This window comes from Oncorhynchus clarkii, chromosome 10 (genome assembly GCF_045791955.1).
Source record: "Oncorhynchus clarkii lewisi isolate Uvic-CL-2024 chromosome 10, UVic_Ocla_1.0, whole genome shotgun sequence".
NCBI classification, from domain to species: Eukaryota; Metazoa; Chordata; class Actinopteri; order Salmoniformes; family Salmonidae; genus Oncorhynchus; species Oncorhynchus clarkii.
This window is the reverse complement of record NC_092156.1, coordinates 46,298,210-46,312,727: the sequence shown is the minus strand read 5'-3', so window position 1 is coordinate 46,312,727 and position 14,518 is coordinate 46,298,210. Positions and strand designations below refer to the sequence as shown.

Genomic DNA, 14,518 nt, shown 5'->3' with positions numbered 1-14,518 from the left:
CACAATGGTGCGGCTGGCTTCCGGGTTAAGTGGGCATTGTGTCAAGAAGCAGTGCGGCTTGGTTGGGTTGTGTTTTGGAGGACGCACAGCTCTCGAGTCCGTACTGGAGTTGCAGCAGTGAGACAAGACTGTAACTACCAATTGGATACCATGAAATTGGGGAGAAAAATAAAAAAAGATTATTGAACAACCTTTTCTCTATAGGGAACTCAAACCTCTGAACTTGTTGTACTGTAACTATTGTACTGTATATAAGGATCTGAAGTTGAAGATTCAGGTGGGTGGTAGTTCATGAAATACTTACTGTATGTAGATCCAGTCCTCTCCACCTTTGTCTACCCTCACATTCGCTACAAAACCTCCCTTCACACTCATGCGCTATAATGAAATCAGTTAAGCCCTCTGAAAATACTACGCTAGTTATGAATCTTTGTATTGTGATTATAACTGTTAATATGCCTCAATACAGTACTTAGAGTTGAGTGGAAAAGTTTAGTCTGATGTCACACCTCCCAGTAACCGTGTTTCCCCAGCCAGCTCAGCTCACCTACACAGCTTGTCCCTGGCACAGTAGCCCTGCAGGCTGAGGCAGTTGGGCTTGCCGTCTCTCTCCTCATAGGAACACGAGGGTACGATGGTCTTCCGCCGGCGCTCCCCACAGAGGGCATCGGAGCAGGGGCAGAAGAGCAGGGCAAAGCTGTACTCCTCTGGTACCCGCTCCAGGAAGCGTCGCAGCGCTCTGTGGCACTTCTGTCTGTTACAGCTGCCGTCGGAGCCCGGTGGCCGCTTGGTGCAGGACACAACATACTCCGACCTCAGAGAACCACACTTCTCATACAGACCACAGTCCTGGGCTGCCTTCAAACACTGGTTCTGCCCATCCAGAGGCAGAGAGGAAGCTGGGAGGAGAGGGAGAAAACACAGAAGAATGGAGGAAGGTGGTTGTGTTTTGGGAAAAGGGGCAATGAATAACAGAAAGGAAGACAAAACCGTAAAATATATGATTCTGGAACGCAAAAACGTCCCAGACTGACATGGGGTGCGTTCGTAAATTCACTCTGGGGTGCCAGAGTGTGCTCAGAGTGCGCCCTGGGCGTACGTAAATTCAGAGCGTTGTCAGATTGTCCGTTCGCGTTCAGAGCCCACACTGGACGATCGGGCCAAGGAGTAGGGTTGATCCAAGCGTTCTGACCACACATTGACAGTCAAGCACCCAAGCTAACTGGCTAACGTTGGCGAGCTTGCTAGCTGCTTCCAGACACAAATGAGAGAACACCTCACTCTGACCATTTTACTCGCCCTAGCCGAGCAGTGGTAACTGCTACTGGCAACAATTTAAATTCACTCTTTTGCCGACGTTTACTGACACCGGCCATATCCCATGGGTGTTGAGCGTTCGTAAATTGATCAGTTATTCCAATTATTCAGAGATGTTTCAATAAGAGAGAGCTGTGTATCGACGGAGCAGTGAGCAGCATTTACCTGCCATGATGGAGGCCATGCGTGACATCTCTATGTGCCTCACAAACTCCAACTCCAGATCCTCATACGGAGACACCTCGTTCTCATCGTACACTGTGAAAACACAGAGGCCGTAAGGACAGAAACAACCTCACACGCACCAATACAATCGAACAGATAAAATACAAAACACAGTCAAACCCACCAGCGAATCTGACGGTCCAGTAGACCCTGAGGCAGAGCTCCTCCCGGCGGGAGCCGCGCTGACACTTGCAGGCCTGGAGGGGGTGGTAGTGCTGCAGGGCGCTCTGGGCCTCCAGGCACTCACGTCGGGCGTCTGGGCCCAGGGGCGACACAGCCTCCTCAGCAGCACAGTACTCTAGCACCCTGTACACCCCCATACAGCCCTCATCCTGCACACAGCCCCGCTCCGCCTCCAGACAGTCTATGGAGCCAGCCAGCACACTACCTGGAAGAGGTGGAAGATGGGGAACATGATTGTCTATTGGTCACCTGTGTTCCTTGAACAGCTTATTTTTACAGATGAAAATTGTTCGGTCGGTTAGCACCCGTGTCGTTCCACGAAAAGAGTGCCTTTTGCGTAACTTTGATATTTTAAGTAGAAATTGTGCACCAATATTGAATGTTAAATACCGGTTATATTAGATGAAGTTCCCTTTAATACAGACCACGTGGAGAATTCAATGATTCTATCATTTTTTATATGAATGAAGACTTGCTAAAGTGTCCCTCCGTACACTATGGAAGATTTTAACCCACTTAACTCCAAACTTTCTCCAAGTTTTCACTATCATTGTAAAGCTGTAGTTATTTTTGTTTCCTTGATCAAGTCATTCATTCATTCACATATATATATATATATATTATACAGTCGTGGCCAAAAGTTTTGAGAATGACACAAATATACATTTTCACAAAGTCTGCTGCCTCAGTGTCTTTAAATATTTTGTCTGATGTTACTATGGAATACAGAAGTATAATTACAATTATTTCAGAAGTGTCAAAGGCTTTTATTCACAATTACATGAAGTTGATGCAAAGAGTCAATATTTGCAGTGTTGACCCTTCTTTTTCAAGACCTCTGCAATCCGCCCTGGCATGCTGTCAATTAACATTCTTGCATAATAAATGCTTGGAGTTTGTCAGAATTTGTGGGGTTTTGTTTGTCCACCCGCCTCTTGAGGATTGACCACAAGTTCTCAATGGGTTTAAGGTCTGGGGAGTTTCCTGGCCATGCCCCAAAATATCAATGTTTTGTTCCCAGAGCCACTTAGTTATCACCTCAACATTGTTCGTCACCAAACTGTTCCTGGATGGTTGGGAGAAGTTGCTCTCGGAGGATGTGTTGGTACCATTCTTTATTCATGGCTGTGTTCTTAGGCAAAATTGTGAGTGAGCCCACTCCCTTGGCTGAGAAACAACCCCACACATGAATGGCCTCAGGATGCTTTACTGTTGGCATGACACAGGACTGATGGTAGCGCTCACCTTGTCTTCTCCGGACAAGCTTTTTTACGTATGCCCCAAACTATCGGAAAGGGGATTCATCAGAGAATTACTTTACCCCAGTCCTCAGCAGTCCAATCCCTGTACCTTTTGCAGAATATCAGTCTGTCCCTGATGTTTTTCCTGGAGAGAAGTGGCTTCTTTGCTGCCCTTCTTGACACCAGGCCATCCTCAAAGTCTTTGCCTCACTGTGCATGCAGATGCACTCACATCTGCCTGCTGCCATGAGCAAACTCTGTACTGGTGGTGCCCCGATCCCACAGCTGAATCAACTTTAGGAGATGGTCCTGGCGCTTGCTGGACGTTCTTGGGCGCCCTGAAGCCTTCTTCACAACAATTGAACCGCTCTCCTTGAAGTTCTTGTTGAACCGATAAATGGTTGATTTAGGTGCCATCTTACTGGCAGCAATATCCTTGCCTGTGAAGCCCTTTTTGTGCAAAGCAATGATGACGGCACGTGTTTCCTTGCAGGTAACCATATTTGACAGAGGAAGAACAATGATTCCAAGCACCACCCTCCTTTTGAAGCTTCTAGTCTGTTATTCGAACTCCATCAGCATGACAGAGTGATCTCCAGCCTTGTCCTCGTCAATACTCACACCTGTGAGAATCACTGACATGATGTCAGCTGGTCCTTTTGTGGCAGGCCTGAAATGCAGTGGACATGTTTTTGGGGGATTCAGTTAATTTGCATGGCAAAGAGGGACTTTGCAACTAATTGCAATTCATCTGATCACTCTTCATAACATTCTGGAGTACATGCAAATTGTCATCATACAAAACTGTGGCAGCAGACTTTGAACTTTTGACTGTATGTATATATAGATATATATATATATATTTTTTTTTACCAGGTTACACTTTGCAAAAGTCACCGAATTGGTGGAAGGACCCACTTGTTTGACAATGAGCATCAGTGCTTATTTGTTGAAAAGCAAGACCCTAACATCAGAGGTGGACAGACAGACAATCTACAAAGCACTTAACTTCAGAGTATGTTCTATGAAGAACTGGTAGTTGTCAAGGATAAAGGCCAGGCAGAAGCACAGACCGAAGAGGTTGAGTAAAGCAGTGGCTAGCAATGTTGTTTAATTCACAACTGTCCTTTTTCTGTTCTCAGGGGGACTTCAAATTCAGTTCATTTGTGGTAGCATTGAAATAGTTACTGGCAAGTGGCAAATGCAGCTTTTTCCCTGAGGGTTTTAAGGATCAGACTACAAATGGAATCCGGATTTGCAGTTATATCCTCATTCAACATGTTTGTTGTGCAGACTCTCTCTCTTGCTCACACCCACACATACCTGCACACAAATAAATCTACTGTATAATACAGTACGACTATAAACCATGCTCCTATATATACAAACACAAACGCGCACACACACACAGAGGGGAATACTGATTATGGTTACGCACTTCAATTAAGCCCATGCTGACTAGGAGCGCACAGCACAGCTGAAATCAAACTCCAGTGACGCATGGTTACAATCACAGACGCCCCATGAGTTCCACATCTCACTCTGGCAGGAAACAAATCAAAAACAGATGGACACGCTCCGTCACCATAGGCAGGGGACCCTAGCAGACGAGGCCAGCAAGGCAAGCACATCAACTCTGGAGTTCCCACCAAGCTACAGGGTGATGAGGCATATAAAGTCAAGTTCACAATTGTTGGCACCATCGATAAAGATCAGCAAAAAAGACAGTATAAAATAAATAATAAAAATACTGAGCAATATTGTATGCTCAATTTAAAAATATATATATATATTTTTATACTAATACAATTGACCATTTTAGTTTTACCAAGTAATAGTTATTTTTTCTTAAAAAGAGGGGTTAAAATTATTGGCACCCCTGTTTTCAATACCTAAGCTTGCGAGGATAATGGCACTAAGCCTTTTTCTAAAGTGTTTTATGAGATTGGAGAAACACTTTGGGAGGGATCTAAGACCGTTCCTCCATACAGAATATTTCCAGATCCTTGATATCCTTTGGACTGCCCTTTTTGATTCAAACCATAGGTTTTCAACCCCATTGAACAATTTGGATTTTGTGGTCAATGAACCATTTCTTTGTGGATTTTGATGTGTGCTTGAGGTTATTGTCTTGCTGGAAGATCTATTTGTGGCCAACCCACTGGGCACAAACGGATTGCATCAAAGTTGTTTCAACGTAATTTGTCAAAGACGTGGAATCTACATGGAAAATACATTGGATTTGAAAAAAAAGTTATCAATGTCAGTTGTTTTGAGGGTGACACTTTTTTTTTAAAGAGAATTATATATTTTATTTATTAATTTTCTGTTTTACAAACAGACAGATAATTACATCAAACAGTACATCAAGAATACCCCCCAACCACTCAACAGGACATAGAAAGAAAGAAAACAGAACACAACAGAACACAAAATTGGCACCTTGCTTCATTGATTTGGGGACCCTAGAGAAGATATGACAGCCCTCAGTATAAGGATTATGCTTGTCATTAAAAATAATTACTATGGATCAGGGCTGGTTGTATGTTGTGTTGCCCATCATCACGCGAAAGATACGCTATAATCTTCACGAATGCATTAGATCTGCCAGAGATATCATGGCGAATTTGAGGGTGGCAATTCAACCACAGGATTATGTCATCATGGTAACCAAATTTCAACATTGACAAACCTTGTATTAAAGATGTGGAATTTGTACCTGTAAAAATAAAGTTTGATCTTCAACCTTGTTTCCACTGGGCTGAGCCTCCTACTGGAGAATGTATCTATTTACAGCTTCCCTTTGGTCTCCCATCCAGGGTTTTAACCAAGCCCAGCTGAGCTATGATATTTGACACTGACTATCACCAATGTGCTATTGTGAGAATGATAGTTCAAAAAACCAAAATAGATTCCCTGTTGCTACCGAAGTCCTTCCAAAGGGTAGGTTCAACAGAGTAAATGAAATGTGACCATACTTTATCCCTCATACTGTCTACTGAGTGCACAAACCATTGGTGTATATCATCACTTATGTTAATTAGGTCTACGTAGCATTTGCAAACTTTTTTTTTTTTAAATTCTACCCAGAATTCAACTAAAAATAGACAATACAATAGGCTTAGGGTTTCAAGCTCTGGTTGATTTCAAATGTAATGATATTTAGTGATATTGAATTGTGTTTGGTTGTCAACGCATCCAAATACAACATTTTGAGATCTTCTGTTTGGCACAGATGGACACATAATCAAGTTGGATTTGATTTAGTCCTATTCTTTAACTTAGATTTTTTTTGCTGAAATTGAGATGTGAATCCATCATATGAATTACAGTGCCTTGCGAAAGTATTCGGCCCCCTTGAACTTTGCGACCTTTTGCCACATTTCAGGCTTCAAACATAAAGATATAAAACTGTATTTTTTTGTGAAGAATCAACAACAAGTGGGACACAATCATGAAGTGGAACGACATTTATTGGATATTTCAAACTTTTTTAACAAATCAAAAACTGAAAAATTGTGCGTGCAAAATTATTCAGCCCCTTTACTTTCAGTGCAGCAAACTCTCTCCAGAAGTTCAGTGAGGATCTCTGAATGATCCAATGTTGACCTAAATGACTAATGATGATAAATACAATCCACCTGTGTGTAATCAAGTTTCCGTATAAATGCACCTGCACTGTGATAGTCTCAGAGGTCCGTTAAAAGCGCAGAGAGCATCATGAAGAACAAGGAACACACCAGGCAGGTCCGAGATACTGTTGTGAAGAAGTTTAAGGCCGGATTTGGATACAAAAAGATTTGCCACGCTTTAAACATCCCAAGGAGCACTGTGCAAGCGATAATATTGAAATGGAAGGAGTATCAGACCACTGCAAATCTACCAAGACCTGGCCGTCCCTCTAAACTTTCGGCTCATACAAGGAGAAGACTGATCAGAGATGCAGCCAAGAGGCCCATGATCACTCTGGATGAACTGCAGAGATCTACAGCTGAAGTGGGAGACTCTGTCCATAGGACAACAATCAGTGGTATATTGCACAAATCTGGCCTTTATGGAAGAGTGGCAAGAAGAAAGCCATTTCTTAATGATATCCATAAAAAGTGTTGTTTAAAGTTTGCCACAAGCCACCTGGGAGACACACCAAACATGTGGAAGAAGGTGCTCTGGTCAGATGAAACCAAAATTGAACTTTTTGGCAACAATGCAAAACGTTATGTTTGGCGTAAAAGCAACACAGCTGAACACACCATCCCCACTGTCAAACATGGTGGTGGCAGCATCATGGTTTGGGCCTGCTTTTCTTCAGCAGGGACAGGGAAGATGGTTAAAATTGATGGGAAGATGGATGGAGCCAAATACAGGACCATTCTGGAAGGAAACCTGATGGAGTCTGCAAAAGACCTGAGACTGGGACGGAGATTTGTCTTCCAACAAGACAATGATCCAAAACATAAAGCAAAATCTACAATGGAATGGTTCAAAAATAAACATATCCAGGTGTTAGAATGGCCAAGTCAAAGTCCAGACCTGAATCCAATCGAGAATCTGTGGAAAGAACTGAAAACTGCTGTTCACAAATGCTCTCCATCCAACCTCACTGAGCTCGAGCTGTTTTGCAAGGAGGAATGGGAAAAAAATTCAGTCTCTCGATGTGCAAAACTGATAGAGACATACCCCAAGCGACTTATTACAGCTGTAATCGCAGCAAAAGGTGGCGCCACAAAGTATTAACTTAAGGGGGCTGAATAATTTTGCACGCCCAATTTTTCAGTTTTTGATTTGTTAAAAAAGTTTGAAATATCCAATAAATGTCGTTCCACTTCATGATTGCAGATGTTAATGCGAGTGTAGCGAAATGCTTGTGCTTCTAGTTCTGACAATCCAGTAATAGCCAACGAGTAACCTAACAATTCCAAAACTACTACCTTATACACACAAGTGTAAAGGGATAAAGAATATGTACATAAAGATATGAATGAGTGATGGTACAGAACGGCATAGGCAAGATGCAGTAGATGGTATTGAGTACAGTATATACTTATGTTAAGGGATTTTTTTTATCAATAATGACTATGTATACATTTCAATCAGGACTGACTAATCAGAATACTATTATGTTACTGTATATGTATCAATTTTCTTTTTATCCTAGTACTGAATATAATGTGTGTAATTATAATCAAGAAGTAGAACAATGACTGTCTGTTCCTTGGTAGAAATTAATGAATTTATTGCCAGACTAGCTAGAATGCTTATCTACACAGGCAGACCTTTGCTCGGGTCATAAATTATCTAAGTCTTGAACTATACAGCCATTGTACTGGAGCGGAGATGAGACGGGGTAGTACGAAAACTAATGACGTCATTTTCAGTTTATAGCCTGTGGTAAACTGTATCATGTTCAGTACTCGAGAATAAACGCTGCTGATTGATTTTGAGACTGGTCTCTGTCCATTTTATGCAAATAAGAGTCTTACAAATTCTTAGGAATTGACAGTGTTTAATTTTAATTGGGTATTAAAACATATAGGAATTAAATTCCTATAACAACATATGAGATGAGTAATGTAGGGTATGTAAACAAAGTGGCATAGTTTAAAGTGGCTAGTGATACATGTATTACATAAAGATGCAGTAGATGTTATAGAATACAGTATATACATATGAGATGAATAATGTAGGGTATGTAAACATTATATTAAGTAGCATTGTTTAAAGTGTCTAGTGATATATTTGACATCAAATCCCATTATTAAAGTGGCTGGAGTTGAGTCAGTGTGTTGGCAGCAGCCACTCAGTGTTAGTGATGGCTGTTTAACAGTCTGATGGCCTTGAGATAAGCTATTTTTCAGTCTCTCGGTCCCAGCTTTGATGCACCTGTACTGACCTCGCCTTCTGGATGATAGCGGGGTGAACAGGCAGTGGCTCGGGTGGTTGTTGTCCTTGATGATCTTTATGGCCTTCCTGTGACATCGGGTGGTGTAGGTGTCCTGGAGGGCAGGTAGTTTGCCCCCGGTGATGCGTTGTGCAGACCTCACCATCCTCTGGAGAGCCTTACGGTTGTGGGCGGAGCAGTTGCCGTACCAGGCGGTGATACAGCCCGACAGGATGCTCTCGATTGTGCATCTATAGAAGTTTGTGTGCTTTTGGTGACAAGCCAAATTTCTTCAGCCTCCTGAGGTTGAAGAGGCGCTGCTGCGCCTTCTTCACGATGCTGTCTGTGTGGGTGGACCAATTCAGTTTGTCTGTGATGTGTACGCCGAGGAACTTAACTTACTACCCTCTCCACTACTGTCTACTACCAGGTGCACTGTGTTTCCTCCGACACATTGGTGCGGCTGGCTTCCGGGTTGGATGCGCGCTGTGTTAAGAAGCAGTGCGGCTTGGTTGGGTTGTGTTTCGGAGGACGCATGACTTTCAACCTTCTCTCCCGAGCCCGTACGGGAGTTGTAGCGATGAGACAAGATAGTAGCTACTAAAACAATTGGATACCACGAAATTGGGGAGAAAAGGGGGTAAAATTCAAACAAACAAAAATCTTTAATGTTATGGCCATTTTGCTTCCACTGGTCCTGGGGCCTTTTAAGGTCAACGGCATCATTAACTTTACCCAGTACCAGGACATTTTAGCCAATAAACCTGGTTGCCTCTGCCAGGAGCCAGAAACTTGGCCGCAAGTGGAAATCATGAAAATCCACATTTTGCAAATGGCCATCTCAGTCTCCAGGCTTGAACCCGTGATTTGAATAGAAGAGGGCAGTCCGTAAAACAGACAAAGGACATCAAGGATCTGGAAAGATTCTGTATGGAGGAATGGTCTAAGATCCCTCCCAATGTGTTCTCTAATCTCATAAAACATTTTAGAAAATGGCTCAGTATCATTATCCTCGCAAGGTGAGGTATTGAAAGATATTGAAAACAGGGGTGCCAATAATTTTGACCCCTATTGTTTTTTAGAATTGTTTCTATTACTTGTTGAACAAAATGTATTTTTTTAGAGCAATTCTATTTGTATAAAATATAATTTTGTTTAGCATACAATACAGCTCAGTATTTTGTATTATTTATTTCAGACTTTTTTGCTCATCTTTATCAAGGGTGCCAATAAATTTGACCAAGCATGTAAGTGTAACTGATAATATTAATGACACCAAGTACTTAAATACATTCATATTAAACTAAATGCAAGATGTGCATCTTTATGAAATCCAGAACGCCATACACATCCTAATTTTTTTTTTTTTTTTTTTTACCTTTATTTAACTAGGCAAGTCAGTTAAGAACAAATTCTTATTTTCAATGACGGCCTAGGAACAGTGGGTTAACTACCTGTTCAGGGGCAGAAAAACAGATTTGTACCTTGTCAGCTCGGGGGTTTGAACTTGCAATCTTCCAGTTACTAGACCAACGCTCTAACCACTAGGCTACCCTGCTAGGCTACCCTGCCGCCCCAATGAAACATGTACAAATGAATAATCACATTCTAAGCTCATTTGATAGTTTGGGGAATATTGAGACCTTGGGGACTATGGAGACCTTGGGGACTATGGAGACCTTGGGGACTATGGAGACCTTGGGGAATATGGAGACCTTGGGGAATATGGAGACCTTGGGGAATATGGAGACCTTGGGGAATATGAGACGAGCCAGCATGTTCATACAGATGAGAGCGCTGCCCTTTTCAAAGTCATCTGGTAACAGAGAGAAGTTATTGGATTGATTGAAATGTGAACAACATTAATTCCCAAAGAGTTCAACTCGTCAGTTTGCATTGCAATTGTTGTCCTTCAGCTATCGCCATGTCATGTCCCTAGCAAAGATTGGTGGTTGAGGCACAAGTGATAGGAGATGTGACACACACACACACACACACACACACACACACACCATTGTGAGTTCTTGACACATAATAAAGTAATATCACAGAAAAGCAGGCGGGGCCCGAGGCTTAGGTTGTGCAATTAAACAGCCTGCCAGTAATCTCCATTATGGGCAGTGGTTTGTTCATTTACTCTCCACTCCAGCATGTACGCTCCCTAAGGCTGACCAGGCCCAAGATAGACACCATCAGCAACATTTGTTTCAGAAGGCCTATCTTAATACACAGGCACATAATTAGAACCCATGTCAGGTACAGACCAGCTCGGTTAAATCTTGTCAGGCAGAGAAGTTCTAATTATGGTAATAACTTGAGCGTTCTTTATTGGCACGATGATGAAGAGTCGCCACGCTACATTGGGCAGTTTCACTTACGACAAAATGGGTGGGGTGGAGGAGGGAAGGGGTGTGATGAGTGAAAAGTAAAGGGTAAAAAAAAAAATCTTAAGAGTGAGGAGGAGGGATGAACACCTGTGATATGTGAGGCTTCATGTGCACTATTGATTTCTCAGTGGGGCGATTTATAGAATTTGTAAGGCAAAGCTGATGGCTTGCCAGCTCAGTGACCCGCCTTAGGTTAATGTCAGAAGAGCAGCACCACACCGCATATCAACACACACAGGCCCACACACTGAACCACATCATTTAAAGTAAACACACATTTACTTACCCATCCGTTCTCACCGCAAAATAGTTAGTTAAACACACAACCACTACATTGCCTAGCAACATAAGAGGACAAGCAGGGAGCAGTTCAGCAACCAATGAATTCCACCATCTAGCCTCTCTCGTCTACAACAGTTCCTTAGAGGCGTCTTGGTAACCATTTTGTAAACATGGAAACGCTGGAGGAGTTTCAGGATCTAATATGCTCAGCGCTCACCCAGGGCACACCAGCCTTGTTTTACTGGGGTAATTGAGGGTAGAATATTGGATAATAACTCTGTTACAAACATAGGGGCTAAAAAGGAACTAAATGAAATAAATGAGCTCAACCTCAGTGAACTCTGTAAATTGGTGATGATGACAGACATGTCGGGAGGGCTGGGGTCCATTTCAGAGCTTCTCACTCCCGGGGTTTACATATCACAGGGCTACAAGGTCGGCCCAGTATACGGTTTCAAAAACAACTCCGTACCATGGGGGAAAGACATGGAAATACACTTTACTTAAAAAATAATGAGAAGAGCACACAGTAGGCGAGACAGGGGGATATTGTAACACCTTGAATTTCTTCAAACAGAAACAAGGTAGAGTGATAAAATTCTCGTAGTACATGCCCATTTAGGTTCTCTCCCGAAGCCACATATCTCACTCTTTGCAAGTTTTATGGGCAAATGTTTGTTTTTGGGGGTGAAAGTAGTTTTTTTCACCTGCAGTCATTTTCTTATACTGTACTGAGTATTAATGTCCAAAAATCCAAACTAGCATAATTGTCAGCACTATCTGCAAAAAAAGGGTATTCTTTTTTTTATCTCTTCTTGGGGTGTGTTTTGGGTGAAAAAACATAAATATGAAAACATGTCCATTACAGTCAATGGGTACAGTAGTTGTGGCATCTGGGTGTCCACAACAGAGGACATTTTGTGATAAGCTCTTATTTAGCTCATTTAATGTGAAAAGATTCTTACACAGTCCTGACAACTCACTTAACTATTCCTGAGATATTCACTTACTAAAAGAATCTGAATAACAAACTTCACAGAAATGCTAATTCATAATTACACATACTTATTTTCAAATTTCCATAAAATGTACACATTTTGACGGCGGCCATTTTTTAAGAACCAGGAAGATAAAGTTGTCAAGGTCACACCCCCACACGTGTGGAATCATTGAAAAGACAATAATATCCTCTCAAAGGGACAACAGTACTTAATACAGTGGCTTGTATGGCAGAGATACGGACAAAGAACTGACGTCCACTAGAGAGGACAAAAATGAATTGATGGGTCTAAGGAGGCTGGATATATGTTGGCTAAACATTGACATGATTGTCATCTCACTATTGTTGTCACTGTGATTTTAACTTACAAATATTAACTTTAAATAACAATGGGGACCTGTAGAGTACCAAATAAGTTGTATATAATATAGTTAGGTTATCGTCATACTATTCAGATGTTTTGAGAGAAACAGAATGGCCATCCACAAACATTGGTGTCACTGTAAATAATGTTACGTACTTAGAAATACTTATATTTCTTGCGAAATCATCACATATGTCTATGATAATATGATCATTCATAAACATGAATGATTTTGAAGTCAACATTTTACTGCAGTGGGCTAAATCAGGATCAGGGTGATTCTTGGTGGTCTTAAACAAATCTACTTTGAAATAGAAGTATACACCTCATACACATGGTTATGGGCTTTAAAAGAAGACACCTGTACCATGTCAGATATAGAGTTGAAATGTATTACATTTTGAGTTTGCATCCCTATGGTACACTTTATATACATCTGTGAAGACTGAAATATAACAAAACTGTTGGACATAGAAACACCAGATTTTCATCGTAAAAAAAAAAAAAAAGTTGTCTTTATTAATAAATTCTGAAAAATATTAATAACATTCCACCCATGAGGCCAAAAAGGGCACTTTTGCTCATTGACTGCAGGAAAGAGCAGCGTGGATTTATTTGGTTTATTCTTTAGGTGTTATATTTGACCCCAGCTACTGTTACAATTGCCCCTGGCACGAGGGAAAATGTAATGTCCGGACTCTACTTTTCAAATTAATATCAATATATTGATCCAACTAGTGTGGTCACGATAACAGAATTTTGACATGGATACAGAGACAAGGTTAAGTATCACGATACTCGATACCATCACAATACTCAATACCAAAACAGTACCAAAACGATACCATGCAAAAAAAATGAAAACATATTAGCCAAAGTCACAGAATGGCACTTGATCCTGACAGAAACTCAGCTGCTCCTCTGATCAATCGTTTAAGTTCAATATCATTATTTTTTAGGTCAAAATTTTCCAGAGACAGCCATGTATGCATTAATGAATCAATTACACAATCCATTTGACTTTGGTAAAAACAATCTAACTACATAACAACATAATGGTAATCATGTATTTCAATAGTAAATCTCTATTGATAAACTGTGTAATCAAGATGTAGTCTAGGCCAATTCACAATATAGGTGAATGAGTATTCAATAGGAGTGTGTGCATGCATTGAGTGATTGAGCTTATTTTGGCTGATTTCATGGGGCTACAGACAGATGACAAACAATCTGTTTCCCTTCTATTTGGGACTTATTTTACTGTAATGATCAACAACATTAGCATACATCTGTCTCTTTAACCAGCAATGACGTCATTCACGGGGCAAGAGAGAAGCGGCCCATCGGAGCCCTATGCACATACACAGTCAGTTCACTGAGGCAATAGATCATCTTAGGGAGAGATGTGAGACGGGGACCGATTAAGTGAATGAATAAAGTTTTGGTGGCTTTGAAATCAGCATATTTTCCATTATGGTTTGCATATTATCACAAACAAAGTACCTCGATATAGGGAAGTGGCGGTCATGACATTTTGTCAGCCGGTGACTGCCAAGCAAATAACTGCCGGTCTCACGGTAATTGACAGTTTAATTAACATAAATACATTTAGCATCTCATGGCTTGCATGCTCAGCCTACA

The 14,518-nt window shown here is 41.4% G+C and overlaps 1 protein-coding gene across 1 annotated transcript in view; it reads right to left on the bottom strand.

Moving 5' to 3' along the window:
• LOC139418649 (GDNF family receptor alpha-4-like) overlaps nucleotides 1-14,518 on the bottom strand; it is a 50,212-nt gene that overhangs the window by 13,136 nt on the left and 22,558 nt on the right. Inside the window, exons 2-4 of the mRNA XM_071168267.1 lie at nucleotides 1,667-1,930; nucleotides 1,483-1,575; nucleotides 548-899 (exon numbers count right to left, since the gene is read on the bottom strand). Coding sequence (XP_071024368.1) covers nucleotides 548-899; nucleotides 1,483-1,575; nucleotides 1,667-1,930 — 709 coding nt within the window. The remainder of the gene's footprint in view (nucleotides 1-547; nucleotides 900-1,482; nucleotides 1,576-1,666; nucleotides 1,931-14,518) is intronic.